Source organism: Amphiprion ocellaris, chromosome 22, assembly GCF_022539595.1.
Source record: "Amphiprion ocellaris isolate individual 3 ecotype Okinawa chromosome 22, ASM2253959v1, whole genome shotgun sequence".
NCBI classification, from domain to species: Eukaryota; Metazoa; Chordata; class Actinopteri; family Pomacentridae; genus Amphiprion; species Amphiprion ocellaris.
In genome coordinates, this window is record NC_072787.1 from 26,373,074 (window position 1) to 26,390,224 (window position 17,151).

The following is a 17,151-nucleotide window of genomic DNA, read 5'->3' on the forward strand; positions in this document are numbered from 1 at the left end:
TCATAAACAGTCCATGTAAATAAGAACTAGGGATGTCTGATATTGGCTTTTTTTGCCAATAACCCATATGCCGATATTGTCCAACTCTCAAAAAATATAAAAAAATAATTAAACCCCAAATCTTATGTTTTTAATGCACTGCTTAGTCGATTAATTCATAAACAGTCCATGTAAATAAGAACCAGGGATGTCCAACATTGGCTTTTTTTTGCCAATAACCCATATTAATTTTTTTGCAGTAACTGATACCGCATCCTATAGTCTTCTATATAGTATATAGCATTTTAAAAAAATCATCTGTATATAATGTTCTCTGTATTTTTTGCACTGTGTTTTTTTTCATATTTATTCTTGTACTGCATTTATACTTTTTCTTTTGGAGCTGCTGTAACGGTGAGCTTTCCCCAATCAATAAATAAAGCTTATCTTATTTTAATTGTGTCAAACAACAGTTCATACTCTCCCTCTCTCCCTCCCTCTATGAGTCTATAGTTTGATGATGTGATCACTTGTGCACCAGTAAATGCCGGCAAAATCCTGGCATTATGAGATCGGTTTTCATGATATTGACCGATATTACATTTTTATGCCAATATCAATATGGGGCCGATAATATCGGTGGGCAGATATTCTCGGACATCCCTAATTAGCACTAATAAATCAATTCAATTCAATTCAATCTTTTATTGTCATTGTCAATAAAACAATGAAATTTCGTTCAGAGCATGTCATACAATGCATAGCAATGATTCAAAGTGCAACAATGGTGCAAGCAACAATGCAACTTTGTAAATTTCGCTGGATTTTGGTTGATTTTTTGTGAATGCTCTTAAGAAACATTTTTAATATTTCTTTCTTTTCCCACGAAAATATGTTCAAAGATTTCTCAAAAAAATGTTGTAAATGTGGACATCAGAAGTTTCAATGTGAAAATATTTTTTCCCTCACATTTTCAAACTTTAAAACGGATCAATTTTGACCCGCAGGATGACACGATATTCTTATATACATGTTTAATTTAGTTCAATTTAATTAATTAGTTAATGTTTAACTAAAATAAATTAGGAAAAAATCAATTATTAAAATGTAAAAAAAAGAAAGAAAATTACTAAAAATTTTCAAAATGCAGTGAAATAGCAAAAAGTAGTTTGGTTTCACCTTACAGAACTACAAAACCGCATGAAGGGACTACAAAACGTAACTGAATGACATCACTAAGCACCGACGGACCTGACACATGCGAAGGAATATATTTCTTTAATTTTTAGCGAAGGAAATGCCAGTGAAATTATGTGCCATGTTCGGTTATAATCAGTCGTTAATTCAGTTTAAAAAAACATCTGTTTATTGTTTTTAAAGAAACCTCTCCTTTACGGTGGATATAAATTGCATCAGCCGTTGACGAAGGACCCCGCTGCCGTTACTTCAGTGATTCACGCGAGTTGCGAATTATAGCCGCAATTTGTCAGTGAAGACGAATTAAAATCGCACGTATTTGTCTAAAAATATAACCTTTAATGTTAATGTTGCTGTAAATAAAACCTGTTTGATTTAATAGCTGATTTTCGGCGGTGAGAATCGTCGGTTCCGCCGGTTGATCAGGCGTTCGCCGGAGCCGCCTCCTCCGTTCCTTTTCATTCAAGATGGCGGGCGACGAGTCTGGCACGACGCTCGGTCAGCCTCATCTGGCCAAACAAGACCTCGGTTCTCTGGTGAGTGTCCGTTTAACCGCTTTACCGGCGTCGCTCCTGTGTGTCGGTGGCTGTCGGTGCGTGGTGTCACCCAAACGGTCACAGTAAAGACGGGGGGATACCCGGTTAACGGTCGCCGGCGCTGCGTCGCCTCCACCCGGCACATGACGGCAGGCCCGGCGGGGCGGAGAGCTAGCAGCCCCGCTCCTCTTCCGACAGCGATTTATATTCTTATTTAATCAAAGTTTCAAAACTAGACAAACTTTATAGTCTTTATTAAGTTTGTCTGTGCATTAAAGGGGCAGTTACTCATGTCAGAAATGTCTGTTTATCCCGTTTAACCCGAACATTAGCATCTTTTTCTGTGCTGTAAAATCTTAAAAACAAGTCACCGGGATTCTTAACAATGATGCTGTTCAATATTTTACCTCATTTATAGGCTGCCATCTGTCTTATAACAATAAATAATGCTGCCAGATTATAAATCCATTAATTCCTGTTGGATTGTGAGGCTAAGGAAGCTTCTGTTTAACATTAGCAGGCATTAATGAATAGCTTATAATGGGACATAAACAATAAGACAAACAGTTTTTAAGCTTTATGCCTTCAGCATAGTGTCATATCTGTATTAAAATTAAGAATTATTGAGAATTAAACCATGATAGCATTGGACAAACAGCAAAATCACCCAGAACATTTATTTTGTACTGATAAACTCCATAATATATTGTGTTCTAGCTCTAGATTTTGAGATAAATTAGAAATAATCCAACACAAACAGGAAAAAATGCAGCCAGATTATAGATCCATTCATTCCTGTTGGTTTATGATGCTAAGGAAGCCTCTGTTTAAACAGTTAAAGTCTAAATTTAATGAATTAATGTGCCGCATAAACAATAATATTATAATAACAATAATATCAATATTTTTGAGCTTTGTACATTCAACATAGTGCGATATCTGTATTAAAATGAAGAAATGCAGAATTTTTATTGAGAATAAAACCTTGATAGCATTGGAAGGACAGAAAAGGCACCCAGAACATTTATTTTGTACTGATAAACTTGATAATATATCATGTTGTAGCTCTAGATTTTGAGATATATTAGAAATAATGTAACACAAACAGTAAAAAATGCCGTCATATTATAAATCTATTCATTCCTGTTGGTTTCTGATGGTTAGGAAGCGTCTGTTTAACATTAGTAAGCGTAAATTACATGATTTATTATGGAACAAAAACACCAACCCACCCAATTTAGGAGAACCATAGTGTCATGTGGTTAATAAATTAGGAATTACAGGATTTCTATTGAGGCTAGAACCTTGATAGCATTGGAAAGACGGTGAATTTACCCAGAACAATTATTTTGTTCTAGTAATGTTCATAATATGTTGTTTTGTAACCCCAAATTTGGCTATTAAGTCCAGATAATGCAGCACAAACAGGGAAAAAAAACGGTTTGACAGCAAATATTATTTGGAATAAATTCACACAATCATTTCCTAATAATTATGACGTTTTGTCTAAATTAAATAAAATATAATGTCAAAATTTATGAATTCAGTCAGGATGTATGTGATTTATATTGTTTGGGTTATTTTTCTGACGAAAGATTTGATATTTAGTACTTCTAACTAGAAAACCTGCAGCGGGAAATAGCTAATTTACACCAGAGCTTAATAAGGAATGAAAATATGATCTAGTCTCAAGTGTAATAGTCCAAATGTTGTGTCAAAAAGTACGTTATCATCATTATAAAGTGAGTTTTGTGGTTCTACAAAGATGCTTGGCATATAAATCATATTCTGTAGACACAAAGGAACAGATTACAGTCTCAATCCCCACTAAAATCATGACTCATATCACAAAATTTGTCTGAATAAATGCAATATTTCTATATTTTTAGTGTATTATTTGGTTCTAATTTAAACTCTACTACCATAAAAAGCCACAAACGTACCTGTTGTAATGTTGGGGACATGTACTGACAGTCACAGCTGTGTTTCATGTTAGCTCTGTGGGGTTATTATGGGTCAGTGTGCCGCCTGCCTTTGTTCCCATTCACCTCCAGGATTAAACGGACCGAGGCAGCGCTGCTCTTGTTGTTTTCTGCCGGTCTAAAGCGATTTGTTCTCTTCCAGGACGTGTCGACCTTGACGCCTCTGTCCCAGGAGATCATCAGCAGACAGGCCACCATCAACATCGGTAAATCAGCAGCTGGTCGGATTTTGTCATCTGTGGAAGTCGATAAAAGAGGAAAAGCCTGTTTTAATCCTCCGTTTGTTTCCGTTCAGGCACCATCGGTCATGTGGCCCACGGAAAGTCCACAGTAGTGAAGGCCATCTCTGGCGTCCACACTGTCAGGTTCAAGAACGAGCTGGAGAGGAACATCACCATCAAGCTAGGATATGCTAACGCTAAGGTGAGGGGATCGACTTATTCCTGAGGGGAATTTAGGGGCTTTTATTTCTTTACAAGGCACTTTTATAGTGTGCTCTTTTTGACTCGATGGGATAAAGTAAGCAATTGTTTTATGGACCTTTTTGGAGAAATATGATGTACGACAACATCAAACCTGCTGGCTGCTACAACATTTTTCAGTCTAGACGTGTGAAATAAAGACCTAAAAGTACATCACAGGATTTTCTAGCATTTTTTCAAGAAGTGTAATGTAAAAGTAGTGTCACTGAGTTGTATTTTTTTTACCTCAAGTCACATCAGCGTACAGAAATGGATCGAAGAAAGCAAAACTTAGACGTGAAAAAGTAGAATACAAATTTTGCTCACAAAGTAAAATTTAAATGCAATTGAAAATCCCAACACTGCTACTCGGTTTGCTCACAAATAAAACGCTAATGTTGTGATATTTTAAAAAGATGAAGACATCAAAAGAAACATCTCTGTGCAGATGATAAATTTCATCATATTTTTCATGTTTGATTTGATATGATAAGCCTTAGTTGTGTGGTTTTTTTTGTGAAAGTGAAGGCACATTTTTAAACTTTTGCAGATGGATGATACGAGCTAATAACACGTCTCTACTTTTGTGTACATTCTTACCATTTACATCGATGCACTGAAGCCTCAAACTGAATCTTTTACTTACTTTCAATACGACGTTTTCACTCTTTGAAAGCAGGTCTGTTCATTGTTTGAGGTTCGTGCAGCAGATTAGATGGAGATAGATATTTCCAGATGCTGATCGTCTCCTCCATGTTCCAGGTCTATAAGCTGGACGACCCCAGCTGTCCCCGGCCGGAGTGTTACCGGTCGTGTGGCAGCAGCACTCCTGATGAGTTTCCCACAGACATCCCCGGCACCAAGGGCAACTTCAAACTGGTCCGGTAAGACTGGATGGAAAACACTGCTTAATTCATAGTGAAGTTGTTTGAGTAAAAAAAGGAGTCGTGGTTTTGAGTGATATGTCTGAAGATTCTAGGGATTATTGTGGCTGATCACAGGAATTTTTCAGATTATTAATAAATTACATACACTACTTCAGGTCTGATGCAGCCTCCTCTCTTTGTCTGTCGTCACAGAAATGTCTCTCAATCAGAGAAAACTGAACCACAAAGTAGAAATTAGCTTCTCACAGTGGCTAATGTCATGCTAACGGCTAGCAGCTAAGTTAGCAGGCAAATAGAGACAAACTGATCAATCCCAAACAATCAAACATAAACTGATCAATCACTTAGTTAAACAATTGTGTAAAACAGAATAAAGAATGACAGGTTCCCTCCTATCATATGCAGTTAATACATAATATTCAATCATATATCATCTCCAAATATTGGTTATCGGCTTTTCTTGATTTTCAGTAATTGGCATTGGTGTTGGCTCTACAAACAAACACCATATCGTTCGTCCAGGTTCCAGGTCTCAGTAATCCTATTAGCTTTAATAAAAAAGCAGCTGGACTTCTATTTTATTGATTCATTTCTTTAAAAAAATCTCTCCTTCCTGCATCACACATACAGGTATTTTACTTCTTTTTTTTTCCCTCTTTTGTGACGGTAAACTAACTATCTTTGTTTTCTTGGGCTGTTTGTCAGATATTTGAAGACTCTCTGTTGCTGTTTTCTGCCGTTTTCTCGACCAAACGGTTTATTTTAACGAGCCGTTTGTCCTCTTCCTCTCAGACACGTGTCCTTTGTGGACTGTCCTGGTCATGACATTTTGATGGCCACCATGTTGAACGGAGCCGCCGTCATGGACGCCGCCCTCCTGCTCATCGGTGAGTCTCTGATTAACTCCAGCTGGAAGAAGAGGTTTTGTTTAACTGATGTGATTATTTAGAGGATGGCTCTGGGTTGTTTCCTGTTAATGTGACTCTATGGGGTCACAAAGCGACATCTCTGCTCTTGTTCTCTAATCTGAGTGATTCCTCCGTTCTTATGTTCTTTGTTGTTCGCTGTATGAGTCCAATAAGCAAAAGGCTTCCAACTTTTTATTCTTTTTAAAGTAAAAATAAGGGGTTAATGCTCTGTGATGGACTTTCTTGTTTAGATTTTCTGCTTCCATGTGGCCACATTGACTCTAAAATGCCAAATTAATCAGCACAAACTTGAGGAAGCACAAATACACAGGTGAATAACAACATTTCTGCTGTAATTTTCCACTGAAAAAAGTGACGCAGGATGCCAGAGACTAGACATCTCCTGCTAGTAACAAAAAGTCTTGGGGTTCTTCTTCTGTAAATTAATTTCTCACTAAAATTTTCAACATATTTGAACATTTTCTGCATTTTTTATCTCTTAAATGCCAAATTAAGCAACACAAACATGAAAAAAAACACACATTTACTTCTAAATCTAATAGAATAAATGATCTCATATCCGTTTGTGTCTCCCCTCAGGAAGCAGATTAAACTCTAGATTTAAAGGATTCTTTGTGTCCAGTGAGGAAATCTATGCTTTTATCAAAGCTCCAACGTTAAACGTGATTAAAACGTCTTGTGTGTTTTTTTTGTTTTACCAGCGGGGAACGAGTCGTGTCCTCAGCCCCAGACGTCGGAGCATCTGGCCGCCATAGAGATCATGAAGCTGAAGCACATCCTCATCCTGCAGAACAAGATTGACCTGGTGAAGGAGAGCCAGGCCAAGGAGCAGTACGAGCAGATCCTCGCCTTCGTCCAGGGTGAGCAGAACATTACATAAAACCCTTAATACCTCATCTGAGTGTAGATCTCACCTGTCCATCACCTGCTGTCTATTAAAAGTGTGACAGGTTGCTGTTGTTGTGCTAAAATGTCCAGAAAATGTTCACAGTTTGTTGTAAAACCTTGACGTTCCTCCTGCAGGTACGGTTGCCGAGGGCGCTCCCATCATTCCCATCTCCGCCCAGCTCAAGTACAACATCGAGGTGGTCTGTGAGTACATCGTCAAAAAGATCCCAGTGCCCGTCAGAGACTTCACCTCCGAGCCCAGACTCATCGGTAGGAACAAAATAAACAAACACACATCGCTTCTTTCTTCACTGGTTGTTTTTCTGTTTGTAAATGTCTCGTTTCTTCTTTAGTCATCAGATCCTTCGACGTGAACAAACCCGGCTGTGAAGTTGATGACCTGAAAGGAGGCGTGGCTGGAGGAAGTATCCTGAAGGGGGTCCTGAAGGTGAGACTTTATAAAGAGCCAGAGTTCTGAATTATAACAGAAATTAGAGGTTAGCAGGTGTGTTGAAATGAATGTATCAAGAAAGCTTTCAACCTGGATAGATCGCCGTGGAGCTAGATCTCCATGATAACTGATGCTGCAGGGCTAAATCTCCATGGTAACTGATGCTGCATGGCTAAATCTCCTTGGTAACCGATGCCGTGGAGCTAGCTCTCCATGGTAACTGATGCTGCAGGCTTAGATCTCCATGGTAACTGATGCCGTGGAGCTAGATCTCCATGGTAACTGATGTCATGGAGCTAAGATTCAGTCTGAACGTCGTCCTCTTCTCTGTGTGACGTCCAGGTAGGTCAGGAGATTGAGGTGCGTCCAGGAATCGTGTCCAAAGACCAGGAAGGGAAGCTGATGTGCAAACCCATCTTCTCCAAGATCGTGTCTCTGTTCGCCGAGCACAACGACCTGCAGTACGCTGCACCAGGAGGCCTCATCGGTAAGTTCAAAACCAGCTGGATGTTTAGATGTGGAGGTAAAGGTCTGCTGGAGGACGATCACAAAGATACAGGCTGGAACAAATCAGAACAAAGAACTGAGAAGTATAATGTTTAATCGGCAATATCAGGACCTACAAACACGACAGTAAAATAAAGTACTGGGTTAACTAAGTGTCCAAATATAACAAGAAAAACATAGAAAATGTGTTTTTTATCCAGCTTTAACTGGTGTTGTAGTAAAAACAAAGGAATGTAGAGAAAGCTAAGTTTAAAAAAGGTGCAGGTGAACCACTACTTATGTGTATTTTTGGTTTATTTTCTATTTTTCTACTGATAACTGTTGTAACAAAGCGATTTTCCCCACTGTGTCGTGTTGCAGGTGTGGGCACCAAGATCGACCCGACGCTGTGCCGAGCCGATCGGATGGTCGGTCAGGTGCTGGGCGCCGTCGGAGCTCTGCCAGAGATCTTCACCGAGCTGGAGATCTCCTACTTCCTGCTCAGGAGGCTGCTGGGAGTCCGTACAGAAGGAGACAAGAAGGCCGCCAAGGTGAGGCCGCCGGGCATCGTGGGAAATGTAGTGAACAGCTGAAGACACAGCTGTTTACATTTAGGACGATTTTAAGACAAATTTTAGGTCCACTGTTGTCTCTTTTCTCTAATGTTGTTGTCTCGCTTCTCATTTTGTGTGTCAGTTTTGTCGTTTGTGTCTCGTTTTTGTCATTTTTAGTCTCATTTTTGTCGTTTTGTGTCTTGGTTTTGTCATTTTTTGTGTCTCGGTTTTGTCATTTTTTGTCTCTTTGTTGTCTCCTCATACTTGAGGTATTTTTCTATCTCCATGTTTCCTCTAAAGACTTTTCCTCTCTACTCTGCTCATCATCAGTAGAAAGATGTTTCTCCATGCTGAATGTATCTCCAACAACTTGCTGCTCTGTTCACTGTTTCTGTGCCATGCTGAATTTATTTTATTGAATGCTGTGTCTGCAGCTGTGTACAGTCAGGACTACGTTTCCCACGATGCACAGCTGCTGTGCATCGTGGGAAACGTAGTCCTGACTGTACACAGCTGTGTGTCTGCAGCTCCTGGACTTTAGATCTCAACGTTTCCTCCGTCTGTCTGTCCATCTGCAGGTCCAGAAACTGTCCAAGAACGAGGTGCTGATGGTCAACATCGGCTCGCTGTCGACCGGCGGCCGCGTCAGCGCCGTCAAGGCCGATCTGGCCAAGATCGTCCTCACCAACCCTGTGTGCACAGAGGTGGGGGAGAAGATCGCTCTGAGCAGACGTGTGGAGAAACACTGGCGGTAAGAACCAGGAAGCAGGAACACGCCGTCTGTCTTTGAACCAATCAGAGTAGAGCTGGGCGGAGCTTCAGCGTTCAGTCAAAATAGTGACAGGATTGTTTTGGACTACATTTCTAGTGTGGAAGGTTATTAATAATAATTACAACAGCTAAAGCTACTATTAATGACTGTTTCTATTATAAACCAACACTGGTATTATTATTAACAATTATTACTACTACAGTTCTACCATTTCATTTAGCAGACGCTTTTATCCAAAGCAACGTACATCTCAGTACTACTCACTGTACTGACTACTACAACTACAATTACTACTACAATTACTGCTACTGGAACAATAACAGCTATAACTACAAAAACTATTAACACTAATATTACTGTTATTTTTACTACTACTACCAATAGTAGAACAACTACAACTACTGTAACTACAACAACTGCTATTATTACTATTGTTACTACTGCTACTACTAGTATAGCTACTATTACTGCAACAATAACAACACCTACTATTACTGCTACTATTACGGTAACTACTACCACTACTACTGCAACTACTGTAAATGCAGCTACTATAATTCTCATGACTATTATTGTTAGTAGTAATACAGCTGCTTTAACTACAACTACCACAACTGCTATTATTGTTACTACTATAACTACTACTAGTAGGAGTATAGCAACTCCTACAGCTGCTATAACTACAACAACTGCTACAACTATTATTAATACTACTAGTTGTCATATTACTACTACTGCAACTACTACTATTGTTACTACTATTTTAACTGCTACTAGTAGTTGTATAACAACTACTGCAACTACTATAATTACAGCTACTATTATTGCTGCTACAACTGCTACTATTACTAGTATAGGTACTACTATGACTACTACAACTACTATTACTATTGTTGTTACTACTACTATTAATATTACTACTAAAACTTCTATAACAACTACTATTATTTCTACTATTTATGATTATCATTATTACCAACTAACATCTATTCTTCTTCTTCTTCTTCTTCTTCTTCTTCTTCTTCTTCTTCTTCTTCTTCTTCTTCTTCTTCTTCTTCTTCTTCTTCTTCTTCTTCTTCTTCTTCTTCTTCTTCTTCTTCTTCTTCTTCTTCTTCTTCTTCTTCTTCTTCTTCTTAATAATATTTCTAGACCATTTTTCAAAAGCAAAGTTAGAAGTTTCTTCACAAAAGCTGCAAAATAAAATAAATGAAGTCCATAAAATCACCAGATTATGAAAGAAAACATATTTTAGAACCTAACAGTGTTGGAAAAGGTAAAAACATTATTAAACTAATAGTTTAATAATTAGTTGTTTGTCTCAGTTTGACCTTTTTTCTTAAACATTGTTTCTGTTATCATTTACTGCAGAGCTGTGATAAAATCTGCTGCTTCTCCTCTAGAAAACACACATTTCTCTCCTCCCTGACTGTAAACATTAGAATGTTTTACCTGTGAGGTGTGTAACCGCTGCTTCCTGTGTGTTCCTCAGTCTGATTGGCTGGGGGCAGATCAGGAGGGGCGTGACCATCACACCCACCGTGGACGACGACTGAGACGACCAAACCTCCACAACGCCACCATCCCACTCATCTGGGCTGTTTTTCTTTTTAGTTTTATTTTATTTTTCCCCCTCGAGGAGGAAGGACAGGGACAGAACAGGGACATGTCAGCGGTTTAAAGACGTCTCCTCTGGTTCCTGTCGAGGAGACGGAGGAGAGGAGCTGCTTTAGATCGTCTTTACAATCCTCCAGAAACCACAAACCATCCAGTGCAGAGACCATTCTGCACTCAGTGCATACTTCAGTCACACGGAATAAAATACATTTGGAAAGAACGTCTTGGTGGGTTCATTTGTTGCACCTGCAGAGAAGCAAAAGGTCAAAAATTAAGATTTAAAAATATCTTTTACCGGAGTATTTTGCAAAATACGTGAATAATTTCAAACTAATTGTATTTAACAAGGGTTTGTTTGACATATAAGAGCTTTGAGTGTCATTTTAAAAAACTGAACAATTTCTTGTCTTGATCTGCTGTTTCTGTCTTATATGCTTAAAAATTGAGACAAAGGCCATAAAAAAAACTGAATTGTCACTCTAGGGGGCTTTTTAATGCACCCAAATTGAAAAACATGTTAAAATGCCAATAAAGTTCATTATTGCTGTTTAAAAATCAAAGATTCAGCCTTAATATGGTTTAAAAACCCACTTTCAGATTAATTTTTGGTACAAAACAAATAAATGTTGCTTTGACTTTGTTTTCTCCACTCAGACAATAGGCACGATCTGGATCAAACACTGTAAATATACATTAATTAAAGCTGTTTAAATTCAGATTTCACAAAAGGTAAGATACTGGAGGGTTTGAGTTTCACTGTGTCCTGCAACTTGCTATCCGGAAGCGCTCCGATCCCACACCGTTACACACTAGTGCACATGGAGCCCCACTTTTACCCAACATTTGTACACATTTTGGGGATTTTAATTACGCCGTATTAATCAATAATAGCTTAGTTATCATATGTAATATTGCATGTACCGAAATCTGTCAGAGAATTATTTTGAAACCGAAGAAAACTTAAAAATCGCAGGATTCCTGGGCAAATTCTGATTCTCGCTACAGTAAACTTCAAACTAATGCCCACGTTTAGAAGATATTTTGCTGAGTTAAAAATGCCGAATTATACATTAAGTGATTATTTTTGCTGCTTAACATTAAACACACCTTAAACTGTCCGCGAATTAATTTGATCCTGAAAGAAAACTTAAAAATCGCGGGATTTCAGGGCGCGTTCTGGTTCTCGCTTCAGTAAACTGCGCTGCAAGATGAGCCCTTTCTTTAAGCCGTTATTTGTTAATATTTTAAGATAATAATTAAGCCGAATTAGATATTAATAGCTCATTTTTGTATTCTACCGTTGAACGTATCGACAGCTACCGTTAAATTACTTAAATATCGTAGAAATCTTAAAAATCACGGGATTCCCGGGCAGATTCGGAAGCGCTCCAGTTGCAGCTCTATCACTCTTTGTGCTGCAAATTGAACCCGTTTTAAGACAATATTTTCTTATATTTAGGAAAATTAGTCACGCCGAATTATTTATTAGCAGTTAATAATCATAACTACGAGATACTGATTCAGAATTCTAAATCTGGACTTTATTATGAAGCAGTTTTTCTAAAATCACAACGACAATCTGCTTTTATTTGTGGTCTTAATTTTTAAATAAAGTTATTTAAGATTAAATAAGTGCAAAATTATGCATTGAAATCCTGTTAAATTCCAACTCAGGCCGTTTTCCCACAAATTTTAACTAATTACAAGTCACTCTAATGTGTAAAAACTGAACATAGATATCAATACTCTTATACATCCAACATAAAAAAACATTTGTCTCAACTTGCGAACTAAATCACCCAATAATAATTTACATTTAACAGAAATTAATGTCGTAAATAAGAGCAGAAAGTTGAACAAAATAGTCTTATTTTGAAAATCTGCTTAAATTGGCCTAATATTGAATTACTGTCTGTCTTTATTTATTTATTTATTTATTTTTAAGAGATAAAAATCAATGCCTGCTTTATAAACTGATCAGATCGACACGGACTGAAGCTGTTGCGCACTTCCGGGATGATCCGCCTGACGGGCACGCGCCGTGACGTCACGCAGGTGTCTGGAGGACGTGATCGGTGAGCAGGTGAACCCAGGAAAAGCTCAAATACGGGATTAATCTCATGGATCCTGCAGATGTGCTTTAGTTCCTGTGGATTAGGCTGAAAGCTGCGTTCAGGTTACCGGATGCGACGTTTTTTATTTTTTGACTTTTATTTTCATGTTCGAGTCCAAACAAACCGAGTGAGTCTCCTACAGGACGGATTTTTAAAAACCTTCTAGATTTCTGTTTGTCTTCAGCTGGAGCTCACATGGAGTCTGCAGGTAAAATCACCTCTTCTGTTGGGTAAATTAAAACCGAAACTATCGATTTCTTACCTTTTGCAGAAGAAATATGACAATTTTAGCCATGTTTTCAACATATATATATATATATATATATATATATATATATATATATATATATATATATATATATATATATATATATATATATATATATATACAGAACAATGAGAAAAACAAACTTTTGGTTATTATATATATATATATATATATATATATATATATATATATATATATATATATATATATATATATAATAACCAAAAGTTTGTTTTTCTCATTGTTCTGTTAATTATTGCAAAATTTAAGCTCTAATCCTTTAAATGGCTTTTATTTTTTACTTTTTAATGCCACAAATTAAATGTTTAAATGAGATGTATATTTTTGTATATTTAATAACCAAAAGTTCATTTTTTACCTCATTAATCTGTTAATTACTGCACAGTTTTAGATCCCATTCATTAAATGACTTTAATTTTTATACTTTTTACGTTTTTAATGCCACAACTTAAACATTTAAATGAGATTTAAGGTATATTTTAACATATTTAATGATCAAACGTTTATTTTTATCTTAATAATTTGTTAATTATTGCGCAGTTTAAGCTCTAATCCTTTAATGGCTTTAATTTTTATACTTTTTACGTTTTTAATGCCACAAATTAAACATTTAAATGAGATTTAAGGTATATTTTAACATATTTAATGACCAAACGTTTATTTTTTTATTTCATTAATCATTTAATTATTGCGCAGTTTAAGCTCTAATTCATTCAATTGCTTTTTTTATTTTTAATGCCACAAATTAAACATTTAAATGAGATTTAAAAGATATTTCAATATATTTGATAACCAAAAGTTTATTTTTCTCAATAATCTGTTAATTCTTGCTAAAAATATTGACTTTTATTTTTAGTTTTTTGATTTGAGGCCAACCTCAATTTATAAGCAGAATAATGTTATAGCAACATTTAAGGGCAGTTTATATAGTGTTATAAACAATTACAACTTAGTCTTTAAACATATATTTAAAATATATATGTTTAAATAAATATTTTTTGCTCGCTATAAATTGCTCAAAAATCCCTTAATCCCCTGATACCCACCTGTAATATTCAATCACAGCATCTTCTATGGAGTTAATCATGATGTAAACAGGAAGTAAAGCTCTTCCCTGCCTCTGATTGGTCAGATGGGCAGCGTGGGCGGGACGGCGGCAGCCTGAGGCGTTCTCCTCTCAATGTCATCATGAGCCAGATTCGCAGGAAGCGCTCGTTCTCAGACAGGAAGCCGCTGGGACGCTTCCTGTCCAGATCCTCCAGCCAGACGGGGATTCCAGAGGACGGAGAGCCGGAGGCCAGAGAGGACAAAGGAGGACAGAGCTCAGGTCAGGACGGAGGATGTAACGAGACTCCTGATGTGGATTTATTACATTATTATTATAATACAAGATACGAAAGGACGCAAAAAGACACTGAATGACATCTGAGAGACACAAAACAGCAGCAAAAAGAATCTAAATACAAAGAGAAAGACACAGAATGATCACAAAGACACACAAAATTACCACAAAGAGAGACAAATGATCACAAAGACACACAAAATGACTACAAAGAGAGACAAATGATCATAAAGACACACAAAATGACCACAGAGACACAGAATGACCACAAAAAGACACAAAATGACCACAGAGATACAAAATGATCACAAAGACACACAAAATGATCACAAAGACACACAAAATGACCACAAAGGGACACAAAATGACCACAAAAAGACACAAAATGACCAAAAAGACACACAAAATGACCAAAAAGACACACAAAATGACCACAAAAAGACACTAAATGACTTTTGAGACAAATAAAACAACAGCAGGAAGAGAGACAGGCTACACAAAAACACAAAATGACCACAGAGAGACATTAAATTAAAGCAAAAAGATGTGTAAAACACAGGCGAGAAGACACACAATTGCCTCTTAAAGACACAAAACAAGTGCATAAGGAACAACATAAGGTGATTTTGTGTCTTACATATTTACTTAACCCTCTTTTTGCTTTAAATATGTGTCTCTTTGCGGTCATTTTGTGTCTCCTTCACAAAGATACATGAAACATGTGCAACAAGACAAAATTACGGCTGCACAAAGACACAACTTCGATGCAAAAATATGTTAAATGATCAAAAACACACAAAGCATCTACAAAAAGACCGCAATTGAACAACAAAAGACACAAATAAAAAACAAAGAGACGCAACCACAAACATCCCGGTTTCTTTCAGTGTAGCTGCATCTGTTGGACATCAGAGGTTTTTATCGGTTCTCCTACGTCTTGTTTGTGTCGGAGGATAAAACTTGTGGGTGCTTCAGGTGAGACGTTTGTGTTCCAGGTGACAGTGAACGCCACATGGGCTGGGGAGGAGTCAGTGTTTTCCTGCAGAGGCTGGGAAAGAAGAGCGACAGCAGGAACCTCAGACTGGGTCACTGTGATCTGACGGCCACAGACCTGCTGGAGCTCGGTGCAAAAACACACAGAAACACGCACAGAAACACACACAAACACACAGAAACACACAGAAACACTCAAAAACACACAGAAACACACAAAAACACGCACAGAAACACACAGAAACACACAGAAACACTCAAAAATACATAGAAACACAGAAACACACAGAAATACACAAAAACACGCACAGAAACACATAGAAACACACAGAAACACACAAAAACCAAATGCTGAACGGATTCCAGCAGCTTGATGGTGTTATTCTCGTCTTTTTCCTCAGCGTCGTTGCTGCAGTTCCTCCCTCAGCTGGAGGAGGTGGACGTCTCCTGGAACGAGCTGATTGGTGGATCTCTGGCAGCGCTGACTTCTCACATGCAGCAGGTGTCTGGGATCAGAACCCTGAGGATCTGCAGCTGCAGGCTGAACGCCAACGACGTCGCCGCTCTGGGTGGAGATACTCACTGTTTATTTATTTACTATTTATTTACTGTAGTCAGACAGTTTCTGGTTCAAACATCCCAAAACAACTCGCAAAAATAGGAAAAATAACCACAAACAGACACTAAATATCCACGAAGAACCATAAACCAACAACAAGAAGATACAAAAGACCACAAAGGAACATGGGAAGCAACATGTACAAAGACAAAATTACCTCTTAGAGACACAAAACAACCACAGAGACACAAAACGGCCATAAAGAGACACAAAACGACCACAAAAAGACACAAAACGGCCACAAAGAGACACAAAACGGCCACAAAGAGACACAATACAACCACAAAGAGACACAAAATGACCACAAAGAGACACAATATGACCACAAAAAAACATAAAATGGCCTTAAAGAAACACAAAACAACCACATAAAGGAAAAATGACAGAAAACAGCTACTCAGAGACACACGGCAACTACAAAACTATGAAATACAACCACAAAGAGACACAAGACATGTCCCTAGAGACACCAAATTACCTTTTAAAGACAGAAAACAACCACAAAGAGACACAAAGTCATGTCTTAGGGCAACAATATAACAGCAAAATTGACACAAAGAAAGAAAATAAAGGAAACTTAAGCTCTTGGAGACATAAAACTACATAAACATATAAAATTAATTTTGTGTATTTTGTGTAGGCAACTCTCTGGGCAGTGTCCCTCTCTTGGAGATCCTGGACTTGTCGTGGAACAGCGGCGTTGGAGGCGGCGCTCTGCAAGGCCTTCTGGGTAAACTGCAGCCGGTGCTGAGGGAGCTCCACCTGGTGGCCTGTCAGCTGACTGCGGCTGACGCTGCTGTTCTGGGTACAGGTTCTAAACGGTTTATCCTCCTATAGAACGGCTCCTCTGTTCGTTCCTCCCTGTGTGACTGCTGTGTTGCTACCTGTAGGGGGCGTGGTGGCTGCTCTGCCCAGACTCTCTCTGCTGGACGTCTCCTGTAACCCTCAGCTCTCACAGGAAGTGGACGCCGGCGGCTTCAAGCAGCTGGCCGCCTCCCTCTCTCATGCCACCAACCTCACCACGCTCCGACTGCAGGCCTGTGGGCTGACGGCCAACG

General features: G+C 38.0%; 2 protein-coding genes and 1 long non-coding RNA gene across 3 annotated transcripts in view; 2 read left to right on the plus strand and 1 right to left on the minus strand.

The window, feature by feature from the left end:
• The first annotated feature begins 1,574 nt into the window (after window positions 1–1,574).
• eif2s3 (eukaryotic translation initiation factor 2, subunit 3 gamma) lies at window positions 1,575–10,956 on the plus strand. Its single transcript, XM_023296560.3, has 12 exons — window positions 1,575–1,712; window positions 3,837–3,900; window positions 3,990–4,117; window positions 4,918–5,039; window positions 5,835–5,929; window positions 6,673–6,831; window positions 6,995–7,129; window positions 7,213–7,307; window positions 7,653–7,797; window positions 8,178–8,347; window positions 8,929–9,101; window positions 10,612–10,956. Exons 1-12 carry the CDS (start codon window positions 1,644–1,646, stop codon window positions 10,673–10,675), a joined length of 1,419 nt encoding a protein of 472 aa, XP_023152328.1. The 5' UTR covers window positions 1,575–1,643; the 3' UTR covers window positions 10,676–10,956.
• LOC129347997 (uncharacterized) lies at window positions 2,408–10,705 on the minus strand. The gene is made up of 3 exons (XR_008600384.1): window positions 10,572–10,705; window positions 4,802–10,312; window positions 2,408–3,930 (listed from the first exon to the last, which is right to left on the minus strand). It is a non-coding gene; the product is annotated as an uncharacterized LOC129347997 (long non-coding RNA).
• A 1,828-nt stretch (window positions 10,957–12,784) lies between the features above and the next one.
• The window catches only part of lrrc31 (leucine rich repeat containing 31), a 10,089-nt gene continuing 5,722 nt past the window's right edge, over window positions 12,785–17,151 (plus strand). The window contains exons 1-6 of the mRNA XM_055007367.1: window positions 12,785–13,058; window positions 14,272–14,466; window positions 15,477–15,605; window positions 15,876–16,043; window positions 16,734–16,898; window positions 16,984–17,151. The exon at window positions 16,984–17,151 is cut by the window's right edge and continues 15 nt beyond it. Of these exons, the coding sequence (XP_054863342.1) occupies window positions 13,046–13,058; window positions 14,272–14,466; window positions 15,477–15,605; window positions 15,876–16,043; window positions 16,734–16,898; window positions 16,984–17,151 (838 nt within the window). The 5' untranslated portion in view covers window positions 12,785–13,045. The remainder of the gene's footprint in view (window positions 13,059–14,271; window positions 14,467–15,476; window positions 15,606–15,875; window positions 16,044–16,733; window positions 16,899–16,983) is intronic.